The sequence below is a fragment of the Gastrolobium bilobum genome, unplaced genomic scaffold (assembly GCF_033153095.1).
Source record: "Gastrolobium bilobum isolate Gb01-03AN ecotype WA unplaced genomic scaffold, APGP_CSIRO_Gbil_v1 utg26293, whole genome shotgun sequence".
NCBI classification, from domain to species: Eukaryota; Viridiplantae; Streptophyta; class Magnoliopsida; order Fabales; family Fabaceae; genus Gastrolobium; species Gastrolobium bilobum.
Window position 1 is genome coordinate 137,431 of NW_026897991.1, and position 22,442 is coordinate 159,872.

A 22,442-nucleotide genomic window follows, 5' to 3' on the forward strand; every position below is an offset into this window, starting at 1 on the left:
CGTTTCCGGCAGAAACAGTAATGAGGAGAAAGAAAATGAATTAAGGAGTGAGAAAAATAAATTGGTAAACCCTACTAGCTCATTGTGTCGGTAGGAAACATTCTTTTTGTCCTGTAACATGTTATACATAAAGCCCATAATAATTGCCAACATCATAAAGCCCATAACTCTCTATTTTATTTTCCGCCAAAAACTTGTTGCCTTGCTAACAATTATGCAAGTAGCGCGCAAGTATACGCAACAACAAGTAATACAGGGTGTATTTGAGACCCTTAAATCGTTCCCACAAGGATCTTTAGCGTGTGTAACTTGACTATTTTGATATCAAAAGGTACAAAGTTGGCCTGGGCAAAGTTAAAACCGACCAGAACTGAGCAGACATAATGACAAAGTTGGCCTGTGCAAGGAAATTTGAGACTGTTGTCAAGGTGCCGAGTTGCTATGTCCTGACAGGTAGACTGCTAATCTCGACGCATTAAAGTCGGAAGAGAAAAATTTGTTGGGGTTCTTTCCTCCTTTAATGCTTGGTGGCTAAGCATGCACTTTATTTATGGGTGCATGGCTCAATGTCTGACAACCACCTCAATGAATGCTCAACCACCTCATCTTTGCTAAAGATTCTAGAAAAAGATGTAGGATTTCTCCTCATCTATATAAGCCCAAGTAAACTATTTGTAATGATATTCTTTTGAGAGACATTGTGTGAGTGTGAGATTCCTCTGAAGAGAAGTTTGAGAGTGGACCTCTTTAGAGAAGATCTTTGTAACCACTATTGTTGGTGATGTTTGAGTGTACCTTTAGTGTGATTAGGGAAGTTTGAATCTCTTTGTAATCCTACTTTATATAGTGGAAGATTTTATGGACTAGTATCCCGTGGCTTTTTCTTTTTTTACATTCAAGAAGGTTTTTCACGTTAAAATTTGTTGTGTCTTTCTCTCCATCTCTGATCTTTTATAGTTACTTGTTTATGCTTTGTTTTAGACCCACCGGTGATTAAGATCAATTGATTGAGTTGGCCGACCCGTAATATTAAATTGTCGACCGGTAAGACTGAATTGCTGAGCTATAAACTTGAAGACTTCACACCGTCGGATTATGTTTATACCGGGCGATAAAGCCTGTAGTGAAAACCAGATAGTTGTACCGGGCAGTAATACTAAATTATTGTGCTAATTGTACTGGGCGGTAATAATGAAAAGCCCTGGCAATTGTACCAGGCGATAAACTCTTTCGCGTGAATCATTTGAGGGACCCCGTCCCAACATCTTTTGGGTCATTCTGAACTTGGGACACCATTGTGTGTTTGGGAGTGACTAGAGGCACTATAATTCCTCTAGATTATCTTTTCTTTTTTTGCTTTTTTGTTTCTGTTAATTCATTTTGAATATGTGAGTAATACAAGCTTTCATGATTATTTCCTTCTCAATCTTGTTCCAGAGACTGTCAATTGTTACATATAGCTCAATCCATTGTTGAAGTTAAGTAGTTTTGTATTGAAAAAGGAAAAACCAATTTTGGGTTGTGATATTTTGTTTTCGGTGGGAAATTTTCAAGATTTGACTAATAGCATGATTCTAGTATCATTCTTGGAAAAGAATATCCTCCAAACGAATTCTCAAGTAATTTAACAACTTCTACAAACCAGTGATGATTTGATATTGAATTTCTTTTAGAAACTTAAATAATAGGAAGTGCAAATGCCAATAACGTAAGAATAGAAAATATAGATGTAAAAAGGTAAAGTGTAAGAACTTAAATTAACAAATAAATGTAATCTGTCTCTATACATATAGTGAGAGTTTTTTTTAAAAAAAAATAAGGTTTAGGGAAAGGAAGAAGTACCTTATTTTAAAATTAGTTCATGAATTATTTAATGAATGTTTCAATATTTATCAATTGAGTATCTCAGAAGCAATTCCCCAGTCAGCAATATAGGAGCAATGTATCTTTATTTGGAACCAGGACCCCACCAGATCTTAATGATGAGGTCATCAATGCTGAGTCATGACAAACCCCTTCATTGTATTGAAATGTTGCCATGATGAACAAAAATCCAGAGAGAGAGACTATTCAAGTGAAAGATTACACTAATCTAAAGTACCCAACATGATGGCATAAATAAATTTCATCTCAAGATACAAATACTTATGCAGTTTAGACTCATGAATGAGCCAAATGATTTATGACCAAAGTTCACTACCCGCTCTTGCTTTTCATAGTGATTATCCCAACAAGAATGGGATAACTTAGAACCATTACATAGCTGAGTAGTAAAAGTTGACCAAACATATCTTCAAAATTTTTCACATTGAATAGTCTCCATAAACCCCCGAAGAAACAAACAATGTTCACTACTAGCAATACGACCAATGGAGACATGAACAGAGCTGCACCTTGGAAATCGAACCTACCTTGCTCATATTTCTTTAGCTTCTCTTTGTCAAGGGCTTTGTTTGACAAGCTGAACTTCACCTTGTTCAACCCCAACCATTTCTTGATTCCATCTATAATTGCGAATAAGCTAGTGACTGACTTCAGAATCCAAATTCTTTGTTCATCCCACCACATTGTAACAGAGCCATCGCCAGAAAGGACCTCAATCAAATGTTGAATCTGGGTGGATACATGCAATATTGCAAACACTGCAAACCAAGGGTCTGTGACCTGTAACATAAATGAATTAAAGCATGTTAAATTCAAGTCCTAATTATATTATATGCTAGATAAAGTAATAATCTTATAGTAACATATTGATAAAAAGACAAACAGTGATAGTAACAAAAACAAATTCCTCAATATGAGTAGTCAAAGATCAACTGGAAAGGGGTTGTTCCAGCTTAACTAGTTGTTCCAAGTTCGAGTCCCTGGAAAGATAGTTATAATCCTATCTGGCTCAAATCAGACTAATCGATGAACCGATAGATAACAGTTAAAAAAAAAAAGGACTTGTATAGGAATTTCACCTTTGGAAACACAGGAATTCCTTTCAAGAAGCATACTTGAGGTACAATGCCATAAAGGATGAAGCCAATAGCATATAGGGATGAAATTGACATGAAACAATAAGTGAAGGTATGCATAATGGACATTCTTGAAAACCCATAAGTGAAAGGGCTGTATTTGGAGACTCCAAGCAAGCAAAGTTCAGACAACCACTTCACCAACTGAAGCATGCCTTCCTTGATGTCAGTTGGGGCACAACCTAAGAAACATGGTGTTTTTGGGTAAAGATAAGCTGATTTCCATCCTCTGCAGTGCAAAAGATAGCCAGTAATGGTACTCTCTAGTAAGATGCCATATGAGAATCCTACCTGCGATAGCAATCAAATTTACATTTACAAAAATCATCAACTTTTGTTCATAACCATCTTATTTAATATCAATTGAAAACTAAAAAAGGTATTTATGTTGTTATATGTATGTACTTATACACTTGCCTCTGTACCCCAATTTGTGTTTGTCTCGTAGTTACAAGAGGCCACTACTTGAGCTTCTCGTATGATTGCATCTCTTGAGATATTCTTTTTGGTAGTTTGCTGTCCACGAATGGCCTTCATTGATTCTATGTACATGGTAGACTTGCCAAAGTAGTTTTGGGCATCAAGCAGATAGTCATCTATGGTCATGCATAAAAAATCACATGAGCTGGTGAATCTCTGAAATAACTCTTTGGTGTGATTGATACACTCTCAACATAAAATATGAATCCTATATAGAAAGTGAGTGACCTTGTGTGAAGGCCAAACTATGTTACTAAATTTTATTAAAGGGTATGCTATAAGTACCTTTTTGGTTTGGGCTTCCAAATAGTAATGCACTTCTATTCAAGTAATTGCCACTGCCAGAAAGACCTGGACCTCTTAGTCCATCCATGCCTTGCCACATTGTCTAAACGAAATTACTCTATGTCATCAGATAGTTCATCAAACAAAACAAAGAAGCATAAGTGAAAGAAGAAGACATAAAAGGGCTTAATAATTTGTGGGCTTACCTTAAAAGCAGTCCTAGATTGATTATCATAGATGTCTTTTTTGCTAAGGTTGTGAAACATTTGTGGGAATTGAACAAATGCAATATATTTAGAGGTTTCAGGATCAAGAAAGAAACACATGGCTTGTTTGGCCGAGGATGGATCATTGCAATACATATCACAATCCACTGCAAGCACATATGGTCCATTACTTAATAGACCCGATACTCTGAGCTGCAAATCCAATTAATGAAGTGCTACATTGGTTAAATATGGCAGAAAGTGAGAAAGGAGAAGAGAAAGTAAGTGATCAAATTCATAGAGTACACACCAATGTGTTGAGGGCTCCCCCTTTGAATTTGTGAGGAAGTGATGGCCTTCTTTCACGAGACACATAAACAACAAGTGGCATTTCCTTTTGGTCATTTATAATCTAAAAACAAATAACAAAGTAACATCACCAACTAGCTTTCTTTTTTCCCCTTCAGCTAACCATAAAAGCTTTGTTAATTAATTGAAGTAGTTTGTAATAATACCTTGTTTGTTATTAAAGTTAATTAATTGCAACCATAAACCATCTTAATTTAATTATAATTTAATTACGGATTTAGTTGACTAAAAACCATGAATGGGCATCTTATTGGTTCAATTTCTAGTTCGATTTTTAATATATTTAACAAAACAAGACCTACAAGAAAACACTCATCGAATGAGATTAATTTTAAATAGTTTATGCTGTATTATTTTCGATAATTGTTATTATATAATATTTACTGTGAATATTATTTAAGAGAAATATAACTAATTAACATCGTATAACGTCTTTTATCCTGTCAAACAAACTATATAATATTAATTGTAATTTAACTAATAAAAAAAACTAAGATTTTGGAGACAAAAATGACATTCAAGATGATACATGATATGAGAACTGGATATAAAAATCTTCTTTTTTATAAGACCTAAAACTAAAACAACTGGCTAAGGATTGAAAAAAATAAAAAATATGAAATTTAATATGTTAAGAATTTAAAAAATTTCTTGTTATTCAATTTCTTAACAGATACCCTTTTAAAGAAATCCTTTAGATAATATTATTGAATCAAATTTAATTAATGTTAGAAAAGGTTCATAACCTTAAACACAAAAAGTGTCAAGCCTTTCTATTACAGGGCGAGTTACTACGCAATCTCATTAGATATGATACTTAAACGAGATTTTAAGCATTTAAGAAATATTAATTTTATCATAAACATTTAAAATAATTAAATATAACCAAAACCAGTAAAATATTTAATAAGTACCTCGATGCGCGGAGATCTGTCAGTCACTATACGAAGATTTTTAGGGTCTGAACCAAATTTCTCGATATTTTTCTGCATTTTCTCGTATTTAGCCTGCAAAGTTGTAAAAACGTTGAGCACAGAAATATTAATTATAATAGCTCAGACTCAAATTACAAATGAAAGGAAGAAAATATATTTATCACTAAAAAAATTTATTACTTTTACAATCATCGTTGATTTATGTCAATCTAACGGTTATAATTTATTGAAAATAATAATTAATTAATAAATATCACCCAATAATTTCTAATAAATTATAACCATTAGATTGACAAAAATCAATAATGATTAAGTTAGTTGTAAAAATTATAAATTTTTTTGGTGGTATGTATATCATTCTCCCAAATTAAATTGCAAAATACTTCTCATACATTATTTAAGATCACATCTTTTTATATTTAAGTGCCAGAATTAAAATAAAAAAATAAATTAAATTATAATTAAAAATTAAAAATTACGTAAATACGAAATATATGTACATAAAAAAAATTGATAAATTAAATTTTTAAGTAACTTCCGCGTCTTATATTTTTTAAAAAGCTATCAATTAATATGAGTTATTAAATATTGTGTTTTAATAATAATTAATAATTGGTTAAACACTTAACATGAAACAAATAACTAATAAATATTCAAAAATTAATTTTAGATATAATACCCTAACATAGCAACAGCCAAAATTCCCAAGACATATCAGAGAAACCAAAAATTTAATTCTGAAGAGTGACAACCACCATCCACTGAATCAGCAATGGAAAGTGATACAAACAAAAATAAAACAAAGTCAATGTCTCAATCAATATTTTACATCCTGACTTAAAGAATATTCAGCTTTCTTTTCCCGTCAGAACAAAAAAAAATAAAAAATTCAAGAACATCCAACCCAACCCATTCTCTGGATTGGGGAACCTTTTTGTTTCAAGTACTTACCTGACTTGTTGAGAATAGATCAACAATAAAAGTGAGTAGTCAAGCATAAACTTAAAAGTAACAAGGTAAAAAACATGGGAAAAGTGTGTGTATTTTGAAGGATGATTTTTTTAAGAAAGAGAAAAGGATAGATTATGGAAGTAGAAAAAAAAAATGTCACTCTTTTAAGAAGAGATAACTTTATATCATTTAAAAGTATACATATTTTTTTTCGAAAAAAGCATTTATTGTTAATAAAATTACAGAGACTTCTTGAGTATGTAATTAGTAACATAACTCCCAATTTTGAAATAAAACATATCTTCTATACACATAAAGTATGTAAAATCTAATTTTTCTTTATTTCTCTTCTTTTTGTATGATATCCGTAAAGAGACAATTCAACCTAAATATCTAAATATTTAAACTGATAAGACCTACATGTATTAAAAAAATTTATAATATTTAATTATTTATTAATTGAACCGAGACAATAATGATTGAACTCATTACCAATTGATCACAAACATATAAAGAAATATTTCAATCTAAAAATGTTAGTAGGTGAGGTTTTATATTTTTCTAAATTTCTGAATGTCCCAACATGCTTTAATATGGGTGGAGATAATTTTAGTTAAAATCCAATGTTTATATTTATATACCTTGATCTGTTCTTGCTCTGTTCTGAATTCATCTGTCCGAATAAGCCGTTCATCTTCTCCCATAGGAGAGAAGAAAACCTTGGGACACCTTGATTTGATCCCATACTTGTTGCAGAAAGGAAGCCACACCTTAGCAAATTCAGAAGCCTCTTTAATACTATACAGAGTCACCGGACAACCACCGTCATCGGAGAGATACACGGCGAGCTTATTGGGTGGATAGTCCATTGCAATTGCTGAAATAACAGTGTTCATAACCTCAACAGTTGGTTCCTTTTCAGGGTCAAGCGTGCACACAAAGATGTCAAGCCCCGGCAAGTTCCCATCACTCGGCAACTTCTCCGTCATGACGGACCGAGACACCGGACGCCACCGGTAGGCTTGGTTGAAGAACCATAGCACAGCTAGAATAAGCTCTGCTATGGTCATAAGAATCAATGGTAGAGTTGGTTTGATATTGTCATAGAAGAGATTAGTGATGCGGTAGTAAAAGAGGAACAACACAACCACTAAGTGGAAGAATATGTGGATTCTACTAAGGAGTAGCCATGATTGAACAGTTTCACTGTGGAAGGTGAAGGTAGCCATAACTAGAAACTAGAATTTCTCTAGCTTGTAACCAAGTTCTTGAGGTTAGGATATAACACTCTGCTACACCCTTTCATTTATAGAACACCTCATTGACTCTTATTAACTTTATTTTAGGTTTAAAGAAAAAAGAAGCAGAACAAATTAACTAACTTGTAGTACATATAAGGAAAAATGTAAAATAGATAGGTTATCTATTTATTCTTAAAACGACATCGTTTTGGTATTGAAATATTAAAAAATTATAAATATAAAACTTATTATAACATTAAAATAAATTAAAATTACAAAAATATCATAATTTCTGTACCAAAACGACGTCACATTAAACTTACTGCGAATAATTTATCTGTAACTGCAGAAAAAATGAACCTACGGGTAATTAAGTAATCAAATAAGTGGTACTGGCATTTTTTTATGTTTCATGTGGCTACTTTATTATTTTAAACTCCCTCGCGTGGAGCTCGCTCTATGATTTCTTTATGTAGAACAAAAGAAAATGGCACAAAGAGCTCCCGTGACACATGGACTTGCCACGTGCTTTTTTTTTTTTTTTTTTAAGAAAAAAATTGGTCTTGTAGTTTGTTATTTTAACAACTATGTATAAAACTTGTCATATTAATGATTGTATCCTTATTATCTTAGCATCATCATTTTACAAAGTACTGAAATTAGGTTACTTCATTAAATCAAAATTATTTTTTTGCAATCTAATAATGTTATTAATATTAATTTTTGTTATAATGGGCCGGGTTCTAACTAAGGTCTCAGGTTATGAGATTACTCACGAAGTTATTCTTATTAGTAAGGTCCACAGCCTCCAAATTCAAAGCTTGAATGAATGTAAGAGCTTAATGACCATAAGTGCTTGGTAAGTTGGTACGGTCCTCCTAATGATTCCAAATATATGTTTGTTTACTTAGTTATATTTGGGTTCAACCTTAAATATTACAAGAAGATGGAGATATTCATAGTATCTTATTTTTTCTCCATTGGAATTAATGAACAATGATCTATTAGTTATGAATAAGAAGTAGGTTAATAAAGAAAAGAGAAAAGGGAAGTTGAAGAGGTGTGTGAATTTTAACAAAGTCTCACATTGGACAAATAGTTGGAAGTAAGAGAGTTTATAAGCTCCCACCTCACTCTCCTAGATTGGCCGTTGGGTCACTACACATTTTGTGGAGGGGGAGGAGCTAGGTGGGCTTTGGTCCACCGCGCGCGCCGCTGTCTGTTCGGTTCGGTTCATATGTGTGTAATAAAATTATTTTTTAATATTTTGTCCAAAAATGTATCCGTTGCTTCCCTCCAAAAACTTCGAACCCAAACGTTTCTACCTGCTAATTTTTTGAGCAATTTTGAACCGAACAGGTTCTTCTCTTTCGCGAACCGGTCACCGGTTGTGTTTCGGTTGTACCTGTTCATCGGAACGGTCACCGGTCGCACCCGTTCGCCGCCGCCGGCGACTGTTCATCGTGACCGGTCAGTGTCTATTTATAGACACTGACACCTTCAGAAATTTATCCGATTTTCTGCACTGAAACTCTGCCAGAATTTTTCTCCTTCCGATTTTGCATATTCTTGTTCATACTCCGGTGTGACTTCCTCTGGCATTTTGTTGTATTCGTTTGGGCTGTTGATTGGTAGTGCCACCATTCTTCAGACGAAATCCGTTCTATTCTGGGAGACAAGTGTCCATCAACCTTTGGCATCTGTGAGGGGGCAAATTGTCTTAAGGAGACACGTTCTGTGGGCTAGGATTTTACTCCTCTGATACTGCATTTTTCATTCTTCTGATTCTGTCTGTTTCATACATACCAAGTAAGTCTGTTCTTCAATCTTATAATTGCACAGTGATAATTCTGATCATCTACCTCATCTGCTTTATACATGGGTTCAAATCTATTAGTAATATAATATCACCCACTGTCTTCAATAACATCATCCACTGTTAACTATGTATTTTGGGAATTATGTAATTATAATATTAAAATTATTTATTTTTCTCTTTCTTCGTAAACTTGTCAGCTGACGTAAAAAAAAATTAATATTATAATTATATACTCTCCATAATAATAATTGAAAATAAGGTAATCAAAATATCTCCCCTTTACAAAAATATAATTTATACACTTTAAATTAAAATCTTGTTTGTAGAAACTTTTTACAAATGGGTAATACATCTATCCTGCTTTGAAGGGGAAAAAAACTTCCTGACACAACCTGAAGGCTTTGAAATCAAAGATCAGGAGCATATGGTATGCAAACTTCAAAGGTCAATATATGGGCTAAAACAAGCATCAAGGAGTTGGAATATTCGTTTTGATGAAGTCGTTAAGAGTAACGGTTTTATCAAGAACGAGGATGAACCTTGTGTTTAGGTGTGAGTCCTACAATACAAGGAAAGAGCAAAAAAAGACCCATGGATCCCACACCTTTAAAAAATAATTTCCCCAAAAGATGTATTACCCATTATGATATGCAAAATACTTTTATTTACAGCAACAAATAGCTTTTACGTGTCCAGTTTGTACTTTTTTACCATTAACCACAATACCACATTAAGTGTGGATTTGAATTGTTAAAAAAAAAAACTCTGATTGTTAAAAAGAAAACCTAATTAAAAGTTAGAATTTTTATTGAGTTTCAAGAGAATAATTTTTACTTTCTAAATACTTTTTTTTTTCTACAATACAATCATTGGAATTCGATTTATTTCATATGTAAGGAAGGACTTTCAACGTCAAAATACATTAGGACAAAAGTGGCATAAAAGTAAAATAATCAAGAAAGGTCAGCTTCCAGCAAGATGCATGGCAGCATACACATTAGAAACTAGAAAGATTCAAGTACTTATTTTGCAGTTCAGATTCTTAAATGAGCCTGATTATTTATGAATACAGTTCAGATACCTGAATTAGCCTAATTACTCGCAAGCAATGTTCACTTCTCACCCTTGCTTTTCATAGTTATTATCCCCTCAACAACGGGATAACTAAGAGCCATTAGATAGCTAAGCAGGAAAAGTTGACCAAACATCTCATCAAAATCTTTCACATTGAGTAGTCTCCATAATCCCCCAAAGAAGCACACAATGTTCACTAAGAGTAATACAACCAATGGAGACATGAACAAAGCTGCACCCTCGAAATCGAACCTACCCTGCTCATATTTCTTGAGCTTCTCTTTGTCAATGGCTTTGTTTGATAAAGTGAATTTCACCTTGTTTAACCCTAACCATTTCTTGGTTGCTGCTGTAAGTGCAAATAAGCATCCAGTAACTGACTTTAGAATCCAAATTCTTTGTTCATCCCACCATACTGCCAGGGAGCCACCACCAGAAAGGATCTCAATCAAATGCTGAATTTGAGTGGATACAAACAATATTGCAAACACTAAAAACCAGGGTTCTGAAACCTGTAACATAAATAAATTAAGGGTTTGTAATTTCTCGTGTTGCATGAGAAATTCAAGTTTTCCTACAGAGAGAGAAAGAGGTGGGGCCCATTTTAAAGAAAAAAATTAAAAATAAAAAAGTGATTAGCACGGACATTAAAATGATAGTGGTAGGAGAGGAGACTTCTCATGCAAGATGAGAAGTCTTTTTCCCATAAATTAAAGAATGTTAAATAATTTAATAGAATTTCTACTTATTTAAATAATTATGGACTCAGTAAACCAGAAATCTTATAGTAGCATATATTGGAAGATGACAAAAGAAAAGAAGAGAAAATGATAGTAACAAAAAGGGAAAAATGTTTATCCTTTTAAATGACACAACTTATATCCTTTCACTCTCACAAAGAGGTGGGGCCCACACCTTTATATTTTTTGTCAACTCTCTCTCCTCTTTTATCTATCTCTTTCTCTCTCTTAAAATGACACAACTTTACATCATTTAAAATGACACACACTTTACCCTAACAAAAATACATAGCAATAGCACAACTGAAAGAGTGGTTAGAAGTTTTTATATAAATGGGTAATATTAATTAATTAATTTTATTTTTAAAATTAATCAGGCTAATGGGTATTTCAATTTTAATTATTTTGATTAGTCCATTGTAATTATGATAAGTTGGGCTTTTGGCATCTGTCGGTATTGGGTTCAATTGGACAGCAATGTATATTTTAGTGTGACCTTAATTTCCAAGATAAGTGAATCTAGTGGACATAAACTTTTTTTAGGGTATCAGGTTAGATCTCATTTCTAACCTATTTATATTGGGTTTAAGTCTTATTAATTATATGCTCTCATTACAATAAGGCTGTTATTTTTGAAATGGGCAATAGAAAGGAAGATTCTAATCTCAAGTTGCCTTATTTCCTCTGGTTTTATGATGGCCTAATAAGGTATCCACAATCACAACTTTAATTTCATTATTATTTGGGTATTATTTTAATGATATAAATGATTTAGAATTTTATATTTTTCAAGACTTGTATTGAACTTCACCTTTGGAAACATAGGAATTCCTTTCAGGAAGCATACTTGAGGAATGATGCCATATAGGATGAAGGCAACAGCATATTGGGTTGTCATTGTCAGGAAGCAAAATGTGAAGGTATGAATAATGGGCATTCTTGAAATCCCATAAGTGAAAGGGCTGTATTTGGAGAATCCAAGCAAACAAAGTTCGGACAACCACTTCACCAACTGTAGCATACCCTCCTTTATGTCAGTGGGGGCACACCCCAAGAAACATGGTCTTCTTGGGTATAGGTAGGTTGATCTCCATCCTCTGCAGTGCAGAAGATAGCCAGTAACTGTACTCTCCAGTAATATAGCATAAGAGAATCCTACCTGTGGATAGCAATCAAGTTACATTTACAAAATTGTCAATTTTTATGCATAATCAAAGTGTAATAGGTATATATGTAGCACGTATGTACTTACCTCTTCACCCCAATTTGTGCTTTTCTCATAGGAACAAGAGGCCACTGCTTGAGCTTCTTTTAAAATAACATCTCTTGAAATATTGTTTTTGGCAGTTAGTTGTCCACGGATGGCCTTCAGTGATTCTATGTACATGCTAGACTTGCCAAAGTTGTTTTGGGCATCAAGAAGATAGTCATCTGCCATTATGAATAAAAAACCACACAACCTGATGAATTAGAAATCAGCAGTTTTTGGGTATGATCAAGGGTTTTATAAGAGTTATGTTCTAGGAAAAGTGATTGTGTAATTTTATAGAGATTCATTTTGCGTGCCGTAATTTTCTTTTTTTCTTTTTTCTTCAAAAATTGTGGGCCTCACAAAATGTTGTGTGTGTAGGAAAGTTTGTTATGTCATGTTAAATGACAAATGCAAACCCCTTTGATCAATGCTTAATCACCATAAAATGGAATCCTATAGAAAATGAGTGACCTGGCAGGATGGCCAAACATATTGTTCATATGGTGAAAATTTGGACTTTTATCAATGTGAAATCAGATATATTTTATCAGTTCAATTCCTTTGGCATATTATTTACTAGTATAATGCGAGTGAAAAGCGCATGGAAAAATTAATGTGCACGTTTAAGTCACACATCACCTCTATGCATGACTTTTGTAAAATTTAGCACAATGCGATTTCAAGTCAGCGCACGACTCATGCGCATCTTGCAGAGAGCGACATGTGATAGGTACATTTTGCCTTTTGCACAAGTCACACATGAAAAGAATGCGCGACTTAAACGCGCATACTCCAATATATCTCTCGCTCGCATTAAATTGATAAATAGTTTGTCAAAAGAATCAAACCGGTGAAATGTCTCTGGATTTCGAATTACATGGCTCAAAATATCTGAAAATTTAGATAAACTTTAGGATAAATATGTGTATATCAATAAAAAAAATATAATGAGTCAGTCCATACGTACCCTTTTGGTTTGGGCTTCCAAAGAGCAATGCTCTTCTACTTAAGTAATTGCCACTTCCAGATAGACCTGGACCTCTTAGTCCATCCATTCCTTGCCACATTGTCTGAAAGAAATTACCTTGTTATCAGATATATGATCAAACAAAATAAACAAGCAGAAGTGAAAGAAAAAAATAAATTAAAATAAAGTGCTTAATAATTTGTTGATTTACCTTAAAAGCAATCCTAGTTTGATTATCATAGATGTCTTTCTTGCTAAGGTTGTGAAACATTTGAGGGAATTGGACAAAAGCAACATCTTTTGAGGTTTCAGGATCAAGAAAGAAACACATGGCTTGTTTGGCCGAAGATGGGTCATTGCAGTACATATCACAATCGACTACAAGTACATAAGGGCCATTGCTGATTAGCCCTGAGACTCTGAGCTGTAACCACAATTAAGGAATTGCTCAATTGATTAAGTATATCAGAAATTCAAAAAGGAAGACAAAGTGGAAAGTAGAGATCAAATTCAGAGTTTGCACACCAATGTGTTGAGGGCTCCTCCTTTGTATCTGTGAGGAACCGATGGCCTTCTTTCACGAGACACATAAACAACGAGTGGCATTTCCGTTTGATCATTTATAATCTAGAAAAATAATAATAATAAAGTTTATCAACTACATTTTCGTATGAATGAACTCAAAGAGTTATTTTTGTTGAAGTTAATTGGAACAAAACAGGGCATTAAATTTCATTCCATTATAACTGTTATGTACAAAACATAAATGTGCAAGTATCTATTAAATTTGAAGATTATAAAAACAGGGTAACAATAAAACTGCTTCTCTATGACTGAAAATTGACGTGTCTTTGATGTGTTATGCGAACCACAGTACTCAAGGAATGATATATAGCCCCAAATGAATTTATAATAATAATATCAACCATGTTTTAGCATGAAGTCAGAGTTTGTTATTATGTCTATTTCAACATAAACTTTATCCTAACTACAAATATTTTTACAAATCAAATGTAACGTCTATACATTAGTTCCACACGTAATAGTAATGGATTACAAAGAAATTATTGGGCAGTTAGGGGAGGTCAGGGGAAAACTTATCAATGGACTATATGTTCAAATCTTAAGGTATTGAGTTTTTTATTCTTTCATTTATATAGTTTTCATTTAATTCATCTTTAACCAATGTAGAATTGCAACTTCAAAGTGAACAGAACTTGTAATATTTTTTTTTCTCATCATATACTTAAGTTCAGAACATTTAAGTTTTCATTCTACATTTTAAGGTTGATTGATCATTTTGTCTGTCTTCTAAAATCAATTTATCACTTTATTCATTTTTCCATACTATATATTAATATGTCCCTATTATTAGATTATATATCAAATTTCCCCTACTTGACCAAAATTTGAGCAAACCCTAATTCTTGATGAGTTATTTACTCAAATAAATTACTCATTTACTTAAATAAGTGTGGGGTCAAATTTTGGTCAAATGATTTGTATATAGTTTGAGAAGAGGTGCAAATTGATATTATATACAATTTGAAAAAAAAAATAAAGTAATACTTTTTCATTAAAATGGAGACAAAATAGTCATTTAATCTACATTTTGAACCTTTAAGTTTGTAAGATTATAAATTTGTTTTAATCGGGTCATTTAGTTGCAACTCTGTGCATTAAATGTCAATAAAGTCACCTAGTGACAGAAAAAAAAAAAAAGTTGTTAATTAAGTGAATATATTTTCATCAAACAGGACTATTGCTCAAAATAATTAACATAGAATTAAATAATCTAGCAAATATTTACTGGATATTCTTTTATATAATTACGGAGAATATATGTTAACAGAAAATGAATACTATTTTAACAAAAATTCCATTATTTAAGATCATCTAGTGGTAGCAATTTTATGTCTCCTTGATTTGTGATCATCCCCTTACCATTTCACTCTTCATCTCAACTTAAATAAATAAATAAATGTTATCAAAAAAATAAAAATAAATAAATAAATAAATAAATACCTCAATATGAGTTGGTCTATCAGGCACAATACAACAATTTTTAGGGTCCGAACCAAATTTCTCAATATTTTTCTGCATTTTATTGTATTTATCCTGCAAAATAGCAACAACATCACGTGAGTCGGATATTATTACCGTACTTCAGAGATAATATTGAAGAACAACTTGTATCAAAAAAATACTCAAGCACAACAAAAAGAAAATGAGCTTGTACTGAATACAGCTAGACACAAAAGAAGAAATTGTTAATGTGCCCCCCTTTTTTTGGAAAGATTTTGGCCCCTATTCTGTTTCTATTTCACTTTACAACATGGGCGATGATTTTCTTATGCTATTGGAGAGGAGGAAATCTTCTACACACTCAAATTTATAATAAGGCTCATATATAAAAAATAAAGAAAACTAAAAAAATTATTGCACGCAAAACGAACTCTCACTAACATGAGAAGAGAACTCTCCTACAACATAACTTTTTCCCTTACAACATATCTATTTCACTTTACAACATGTGCAATGCTTTTCTCATGCTATTAGAAAGGAGGAAATTTTCTACACACTCAAATTTATGGTGGGACCCACATATAAAAAATAAAGAAAACAAAAAAAATATTACGCACAAAACAAACTCTCACTAACATAAGAAAAAAACTTTCCTGCAACATAAAAAAGAATTTTCCCTTACAACATAGTCAAAAAACAAAATAGAAAAATTTCTTAAGCAGGTCACTTTAATCGGTGGACCCCACCACTGGTTCCACAATGAAAAGGCAACTATGCAATGACATGACTAGTAACTAAGTTTGTTTTATATTATTTATATTTTAACATATTAACTTTAAACAATGTTGAGGTTCATCACTTGTTTATATAATTATGGTTTTTTTAAATAAGCCTGAGATAATAAATGAGGTTTACTAATCTCATGTTACATGAGATAGTACTCTTATGAGAGTGATAATATGAGAAATTCACAATTTGAAAAGAAAAAAAATTGGCACAAAATTCTATAGGTCTATAACATGAGATAAGTATCTTATGTAGCATGAGACTATCATTTTCCATAATAAATATAAAGAATGTGATTGGTTTTGAATTCTTTGAATTTGATGAGAAGTTTTATTAAAGAGGTCAATATTCAAATAGTTTTGAAAATATAACTGCTACTTGTTTATATATTTCTCTCGAATAAAAAGGATCCAAATTCATTTTGACTAATCCAGATCTCGTTAATTGAAACTATTAATTTCCATAATTCAGCAAAAATGTAATTTACACCTTTACATTTTTTATTCTCTCTCTTATAAGGAAAACATGTGAAAAGATAAATGTTAAAAATATGATATATAAATAATATTGTTATAAATTTAATGTAAACACCTACTATTGATCAAAGTAAGAATAAATTATAATACAAGGCGAATTTTACATATATTATTAAGAATTTAAATCTTAGAACCATTACTTTTATAAACAACTTTACTTAATTACTATTTTAATCATGAAATATAAGACTACAACCAAATATAATAATAATACAGTTGTTTTTTACCCGAAATTGGATCCTAATTCATTCGAAACAATAATTATATGATAAGTAGATAGCCACTCTAAGTTAATAATAATACAGTTGATTCCTGCATTGCATACTATTGGGTCGATCCTCCTCGGATCATATTACTCTATAGTTGATCCTCCCCCTTCAAACCACAAATCAAAACCATCGATCCCTTGGAACAAATATCATAGTGACGTTTTAAGTTTTTTTTTTAAATGGGTTAGGATCATTTTATTATATTTATATCTAACCGTTTTAATTTATTAAAGGGTTTTATAAATGTTATGTTGTAGGAAAATTATTAGGTTATGTTACAGAGACAATGATAGTGGATCTCACACTTCTTTCTTTCTTTCTGAAAACAGCAATGGATCTATCATTATTATCTTTATAACATAACTTAACAATTTTTCTACAACATAACATTTATAAAATCTTTTATTAAATATGTCAGTTATTAGATATTATAAGTATATAAATAATAAAAATTGAATGTAAAACTTATTATTCTTAACCGTTATAAGAATAACCTACAATTTTTTAATTTATTTTTAAAATTTTGCGTGCAACTGTACTGGTTTAGTGACAATAAGATGAGTTATTTTAGCAGAGTTATGCATTATGCTTATATATGTCACTTGTGATAACCTAATTTATAATTGACCCCATAAATAGAAACCATTATATAGATTTTCTTATACCTTGATCATCTCTTCCTCTGCCTTAAATTCATCTGTCCGAATAAAGTGTTCATCTTCCCCCATAGGAGAGAAGAAAACCTTGGGACACCTTGATTTGATTCCATATTTGTTACAAAAAGGAAGCCACACCTTAGCAAATTCAGAAGCCTCTTTAATACCACACAGAGTCACCGGACAACCACCGTCATCGGAGAGATACACGGCGAGCTTATTGGGTGAATAGTCCATTGCAATTGCTGAAATAACAGTGTTCATAACCTCAACAGTAGGTTCCTTTTCAGGGTCAAGCGTGCACACAAAGATGTCAAGCCCCGGCAAGTTCCCATCACTCGGCAAGTTCTCCGTCATGACGGTCCGAGACACCGGCCGCCACCGGAAGGCTTGGTTGAAGAACCATAGCATAGCTAGAATAAGTTCTGCTATGGTTATAAGAATCCATGGTAGAGTTGGTGTGTTATTGTCATAGAAGAGGTTGGTGATGCGGTAGTAAAAGAGGAGCAACACAACAACTAAGTGGAAGAGTATGTGAAGTCTACTAAGGACTAGCCATGATTGAACAGTTTCAGTGTGGAAGGTGAAGGTGGCCATAACTAGAAACTAGAAACTAGAAACTAGAAATTCTCAAGCTTGTATAACCAAGTTCTTGAAGCTGTAACAACCCTTTTTTAGTTTTCAGAGTACCATTAAAAATGGTGCATGTAATATAGCCGTAGGGACCCTGAATTTATACACATGTCAGGAGTTCAAGACAAACAAGTAAACGAAATAATGTTACGCTACGCAGACCCCACATGAAGAGAAAAGGATTCTTTAAGAAGCTTAGTAAGCTATTTTTTTTAGGCCCAATTTCCTTTTAACCTAGATTTAAAAGAAAAGAAAAAAGTGCAGTATGTTTGTAGTGTAGCGCCACACAAATAAAAACGAGAAGAGAGTCGCAGCACTTTCGTACCCGGAGTAGGTGTACATCTTTATCCAAAAATAAATGAAAGAAAGTAACTATAAAAATAAGGTATTATAAATACATTTTTTTTTCTATATTTGATAAAGGATATATAGACTAATCAGTGTATTTATAGTACTGAAAATATTAAAAAGCAGAAAGAAAAATAAGAGAAAGAATAGGGAGGTGAAAGAAAAAAATAAAAAGAAAGGAAAGAGGACTTCTCCAACAAATCTAACTGTGAGACTTTATTGGAACGATTTCAAATTTCACGAAAGTGTTTGTGGCAAGGAAGCACGGACACTCTAAAAAATAGGGAGTGTCGTGTTCGACATGTCGACACGTTTTGATACGGTATTCGACATGCGGTTAACATTTCCTACACGTTGACCATTTCGACACTCGAATTTGACTGTGTCTGACACGCTCCGACACGGTCAAATGACATTTTCGTAAAAAAACATTTTTTTTAAAAAAATTAATTTTTAAAAAAATTAAAATATATTAATAAAGCTTCCACCTGATCATATCAATTTTATTTTTTTGTCTTTTTTCAGAGATCATCTCAGCATCATTATTGTTAATTTCTATTACGCTCTTTGTTGTATCTCCTTCTCTCTGATCTCTCTCTAATATGATTTGATCTTTCTATCTGATGTTATCTCTCTCTCATCCCAGTTCCTATTTTTTTTATTAAAGCTTCCACCTTTATAACGTGTTGATGAGTATTATTAATTTAGTTTCATTTTTTTGTTAAATTATTGAATATTAAATGAAATATACGCTATATAAATTAAAAATATTATTTAATATTAATATGTGTCCCAACATGTCAAAATCCATAATTTTTTAGGATTGACGTGTTGGAATGTCGTGTCGTGTCGTGTCACGTGTCACGTGTCGTATCAGTGCTACATAGGTTTGTGGTATCTGTTATTTCATATCCAACGGTCGCTTTGTAATTTGGAGGTCTCTAAAGTCGCAGATGTGTTTTCCCCGTTTGGAACATTATTGGTGACTTCTCTTTTTCTTCTTCTCTCTAAATTTCCATCTTTTTAGATTATATTATTTGATCCTTCTACTCTTACATAAAGAGAAAACGCTCTGATTATATTATTATTAATATTATTATTATATTGATAGTGAAAATTTGGGTGAATTGCAATAAAGGTCTCATGATTTTTCTTCCCATATTAAATTTTTCACGTAAAAAGTCCTATGTGTCATTTACTTTCGCTGATGTTCTTATTTGAATTTTGAGTTGTTTATCTGAATTTGTATTTGCTTTATTTTTTTGGGTCCTAACATATTTATCATATTATAATAGATAATATTATCTATTTCACACACATAAAAATGTGTAGAACGACTACTCATGTGAGGCCATGGGAAAGAGAAAAAAATAATAAACCACATACACTTATATATATGTTAGGAGATAGCATTATCTCTTACAATATTAGAAACAATAATTTTTTTTAGAAAAAAGTGTGTGCCATTTTGATTGACACAAGTTGTGTCATTTCATAGACATAAAGTGATGTAAGTCGCACTGAAAAAAAAAAATATATGTGGGTCCTGCCTCTTTGTGTCCATGAAATAATACAACTTGTGTCATTTAAAATGAAACACATTTTTTCTTTTTTTATTGAGTTTCCAAGTTTATGGAAGTTCAATATACTAACAACGATCCAAAAGAGTAAATTTAAGAGGGAGCAAATACTGACTGAGGTAGAGCCGTGACTTACAATTAGGTTTTGTTCCTATTATTTCAAACAATTTATGTTTGTTGTGAAAATTATATTATTTGTCATGGTTGATTTTGTTTTATGTTTTGTTTTTATCCTATAATTATATTTTATTTATTCAGTGCTTAAAATTTTAAAATCATTAAACTCAATCACTAACCCTATTAAAAAATTAAAGAAATTATTGACATAGTATTTTATGATCTGCACAAGTATACGAAAGTATATAAAAAAACTATTTCAACCCAACAAGTGAAGGCCATCAATAATTTTATATTATTTCCTTTCATCGTTCATGTTTGTTCTGTCTCAATTACAGTTTGGTTCTAAAAATTGTAAGAAATTAAAGGATATATATATATATATATATATATATATATATATATATATATGGGAGAAATATATATTCTTTTAAAGGATATAACCTTATATCATTTTAAATCTTAACCATTGATTTGTTATAATCTATTGGGTCAAACTTAATGGGCTAAATTTATTATTAATTAATTATAATTTTGATCCAATAAATTATAACCGTTAATGGACAGAAATCAATGGTTATGATCTAAAATGATATAAGCTTATATCCTTTAAAATGACAAATGTTATTCCCTATATATATATATATATATATATATATATATATATATATATATATGTTAAATAAGTATCTTTGTTATGCGTGATTATGATAGTGTCAAAAAGTAAAATAAAACTACCAGTATAACGTTGTTGGAAACAAATTTACCGTGTCTAGGGCAACTTTGTCATGTAGCAGCCACCAAAAATATATAGCCACCGTTATACCGTGGCTAATTCGATTTCGTATAATTAATTAACTTTCATATATCTCTAGAACCATTTCTTGTAATTAATTCACATTTCTATTACTTTTAGCATTGATTAATTCTAACATCGCTATTAGCTTTTCATTATGCACTGATGTTAGGAATTGACCTAACAAGAGAAGAACAGAGAAACACGAGAAAGAAAAATAACCGATTGTATATTCTGAGTAGTAATTACAATGCTACAATGTGTGTCTTATATGAATCAATATGTACTTATCCTATGACCACGTATTACGGTTAACACACCCAATACAGAAAGTGTTACTACTAAAGGCATATGTGTGCCACACACACAATACATCATCTACTTCTATGACACGTTTCACATGCACCCACTTAAGCTAAGCCACGTAATCTTTCAATCTCACTGAAAGCTGCTTTTCTCTCCTAGAGCTTCTTCTTGTAACATTCCCTTCCTCTTCAAATATGGCCTTGTCCTCAAGGTTCAGAGAGGGATAACAATGCTGCAAAAACTCCTCTACTTCCCAGGAAGCGTCTTCCGGCACCGAATTGGTCCATTGAATCAAATATTGACGTTGTGGATTTCCTCTGACATGAACAATGCGCTTGGCCAACACTGGCAATGGAACTTGCAGTGGTCTGTTCTCCTCTGCCCTGGAAGGAAGGGGTACAGGCTGCTTGTCCAAATTTCCACGGAATGGCTTGAGTAAAGAGACATGGAAGGTAGGGTGAATCTGACAATCAGGAGGTAATTGCAAACGATAAGCCACACTTCCTATCTTCTTCTCAACTGGATAAGGTCCAAAATAGCGTTTGGCAATTTTATGACTAGCACGCCTTTCAACAGAAACCTGTCTATAAGGTTGCAATTTCACCCAAACTAATTCCCCTGCCTCAAACGAACGATCCTTCCTGTGTTTATCACTTTGCATTTTCATACGGTTTCTAGCTTGCAGTAGCTGAGATTTTAGCCGTGAGAGGATTTCATCCATTTGCACCAATAAGGCATCAATTGCCTCCACCTTTATTAATACTCTAGGACAAGAAGGAATATGCATAGGTGGCTTACCAAAGACAACAGTGTATGGAGCCATACCAATGCTTGAATGCACACTTGAATTGTAATGGAATTGTGCCCATCCTAGAAATTCTGACCAGCAATTCGGTTTTTCGTGACAGAAAGAACGCAAATACTGTTCAAGATAACGATTAGTTACCTCAGTTTGCCCGTCCGATTGCGGATGATATGCGGAACTAGTGTGCAATGAAGTTCCACTTAACTTGAATAGCTGTGACCAAAACTGACTCACGAATATAGGATC

The 22,442-nt window shown here is 32.3% G+C and overlaps 2 protein-coding genes across 2 annotated transcripts; both read right to left on the minus strand.

The window, feature by feature from the left end:
* Positions 1-2,196: 2,196 nt before the first annotated feature.
* On the minus strand, positions 2,197-7,475 carry LOC133311999 (cellulose synthase-like protein G1). The gene is made up of 8 exons (XM_061513140.1): positions 6,888-7,475; positions 5,275-5,367; positions 4,302-4,403; positions 3,992-4,204; positions 3,786-3,888; positions 3,438-3,616; positions 2,964-3,311; positions 2,197-2,664 (listed from the first exon to the last, which is right to left on the minus strand). The coding sequence occupies exons 1-8, from the start codon at positions 7,473-7,475 to the stop codon at positions 2,197-2,199; spliced, it is 2,094 nt and encodes a 697-aa protein (XP_061369124.1).
* A 2,943-nt stretch (positions 7,476-10,418) lies between these two features.
* LOC133311991 (cellulose synthase-like protein G1) lies at positions 10,419-18,208 on the minus strand. The gene is made up of 8 exons (XM_061513132.1): positions 17,621-18,208; positions 15,365-15,457; positions 13,865-13,966; positions 13,551-13,763; positions 13,340-13,442; positions 12,373-12,551; positions 11,932-12,279; positions 10,419-10,892 (listed from the first exon to the last, which is right to left on the minus strand). The coding sequence occupies exons 1-8, from the start codon at positions 18,206-18,208 to the stop codon at positions 10,419-10,421; spliced, it is 2,100 nt and encodes a 699-aa protein (XP_061369116.1).
* Between the last annotated feature and the right edge of the window lie 4,234 nt (positions 18,209-22,442).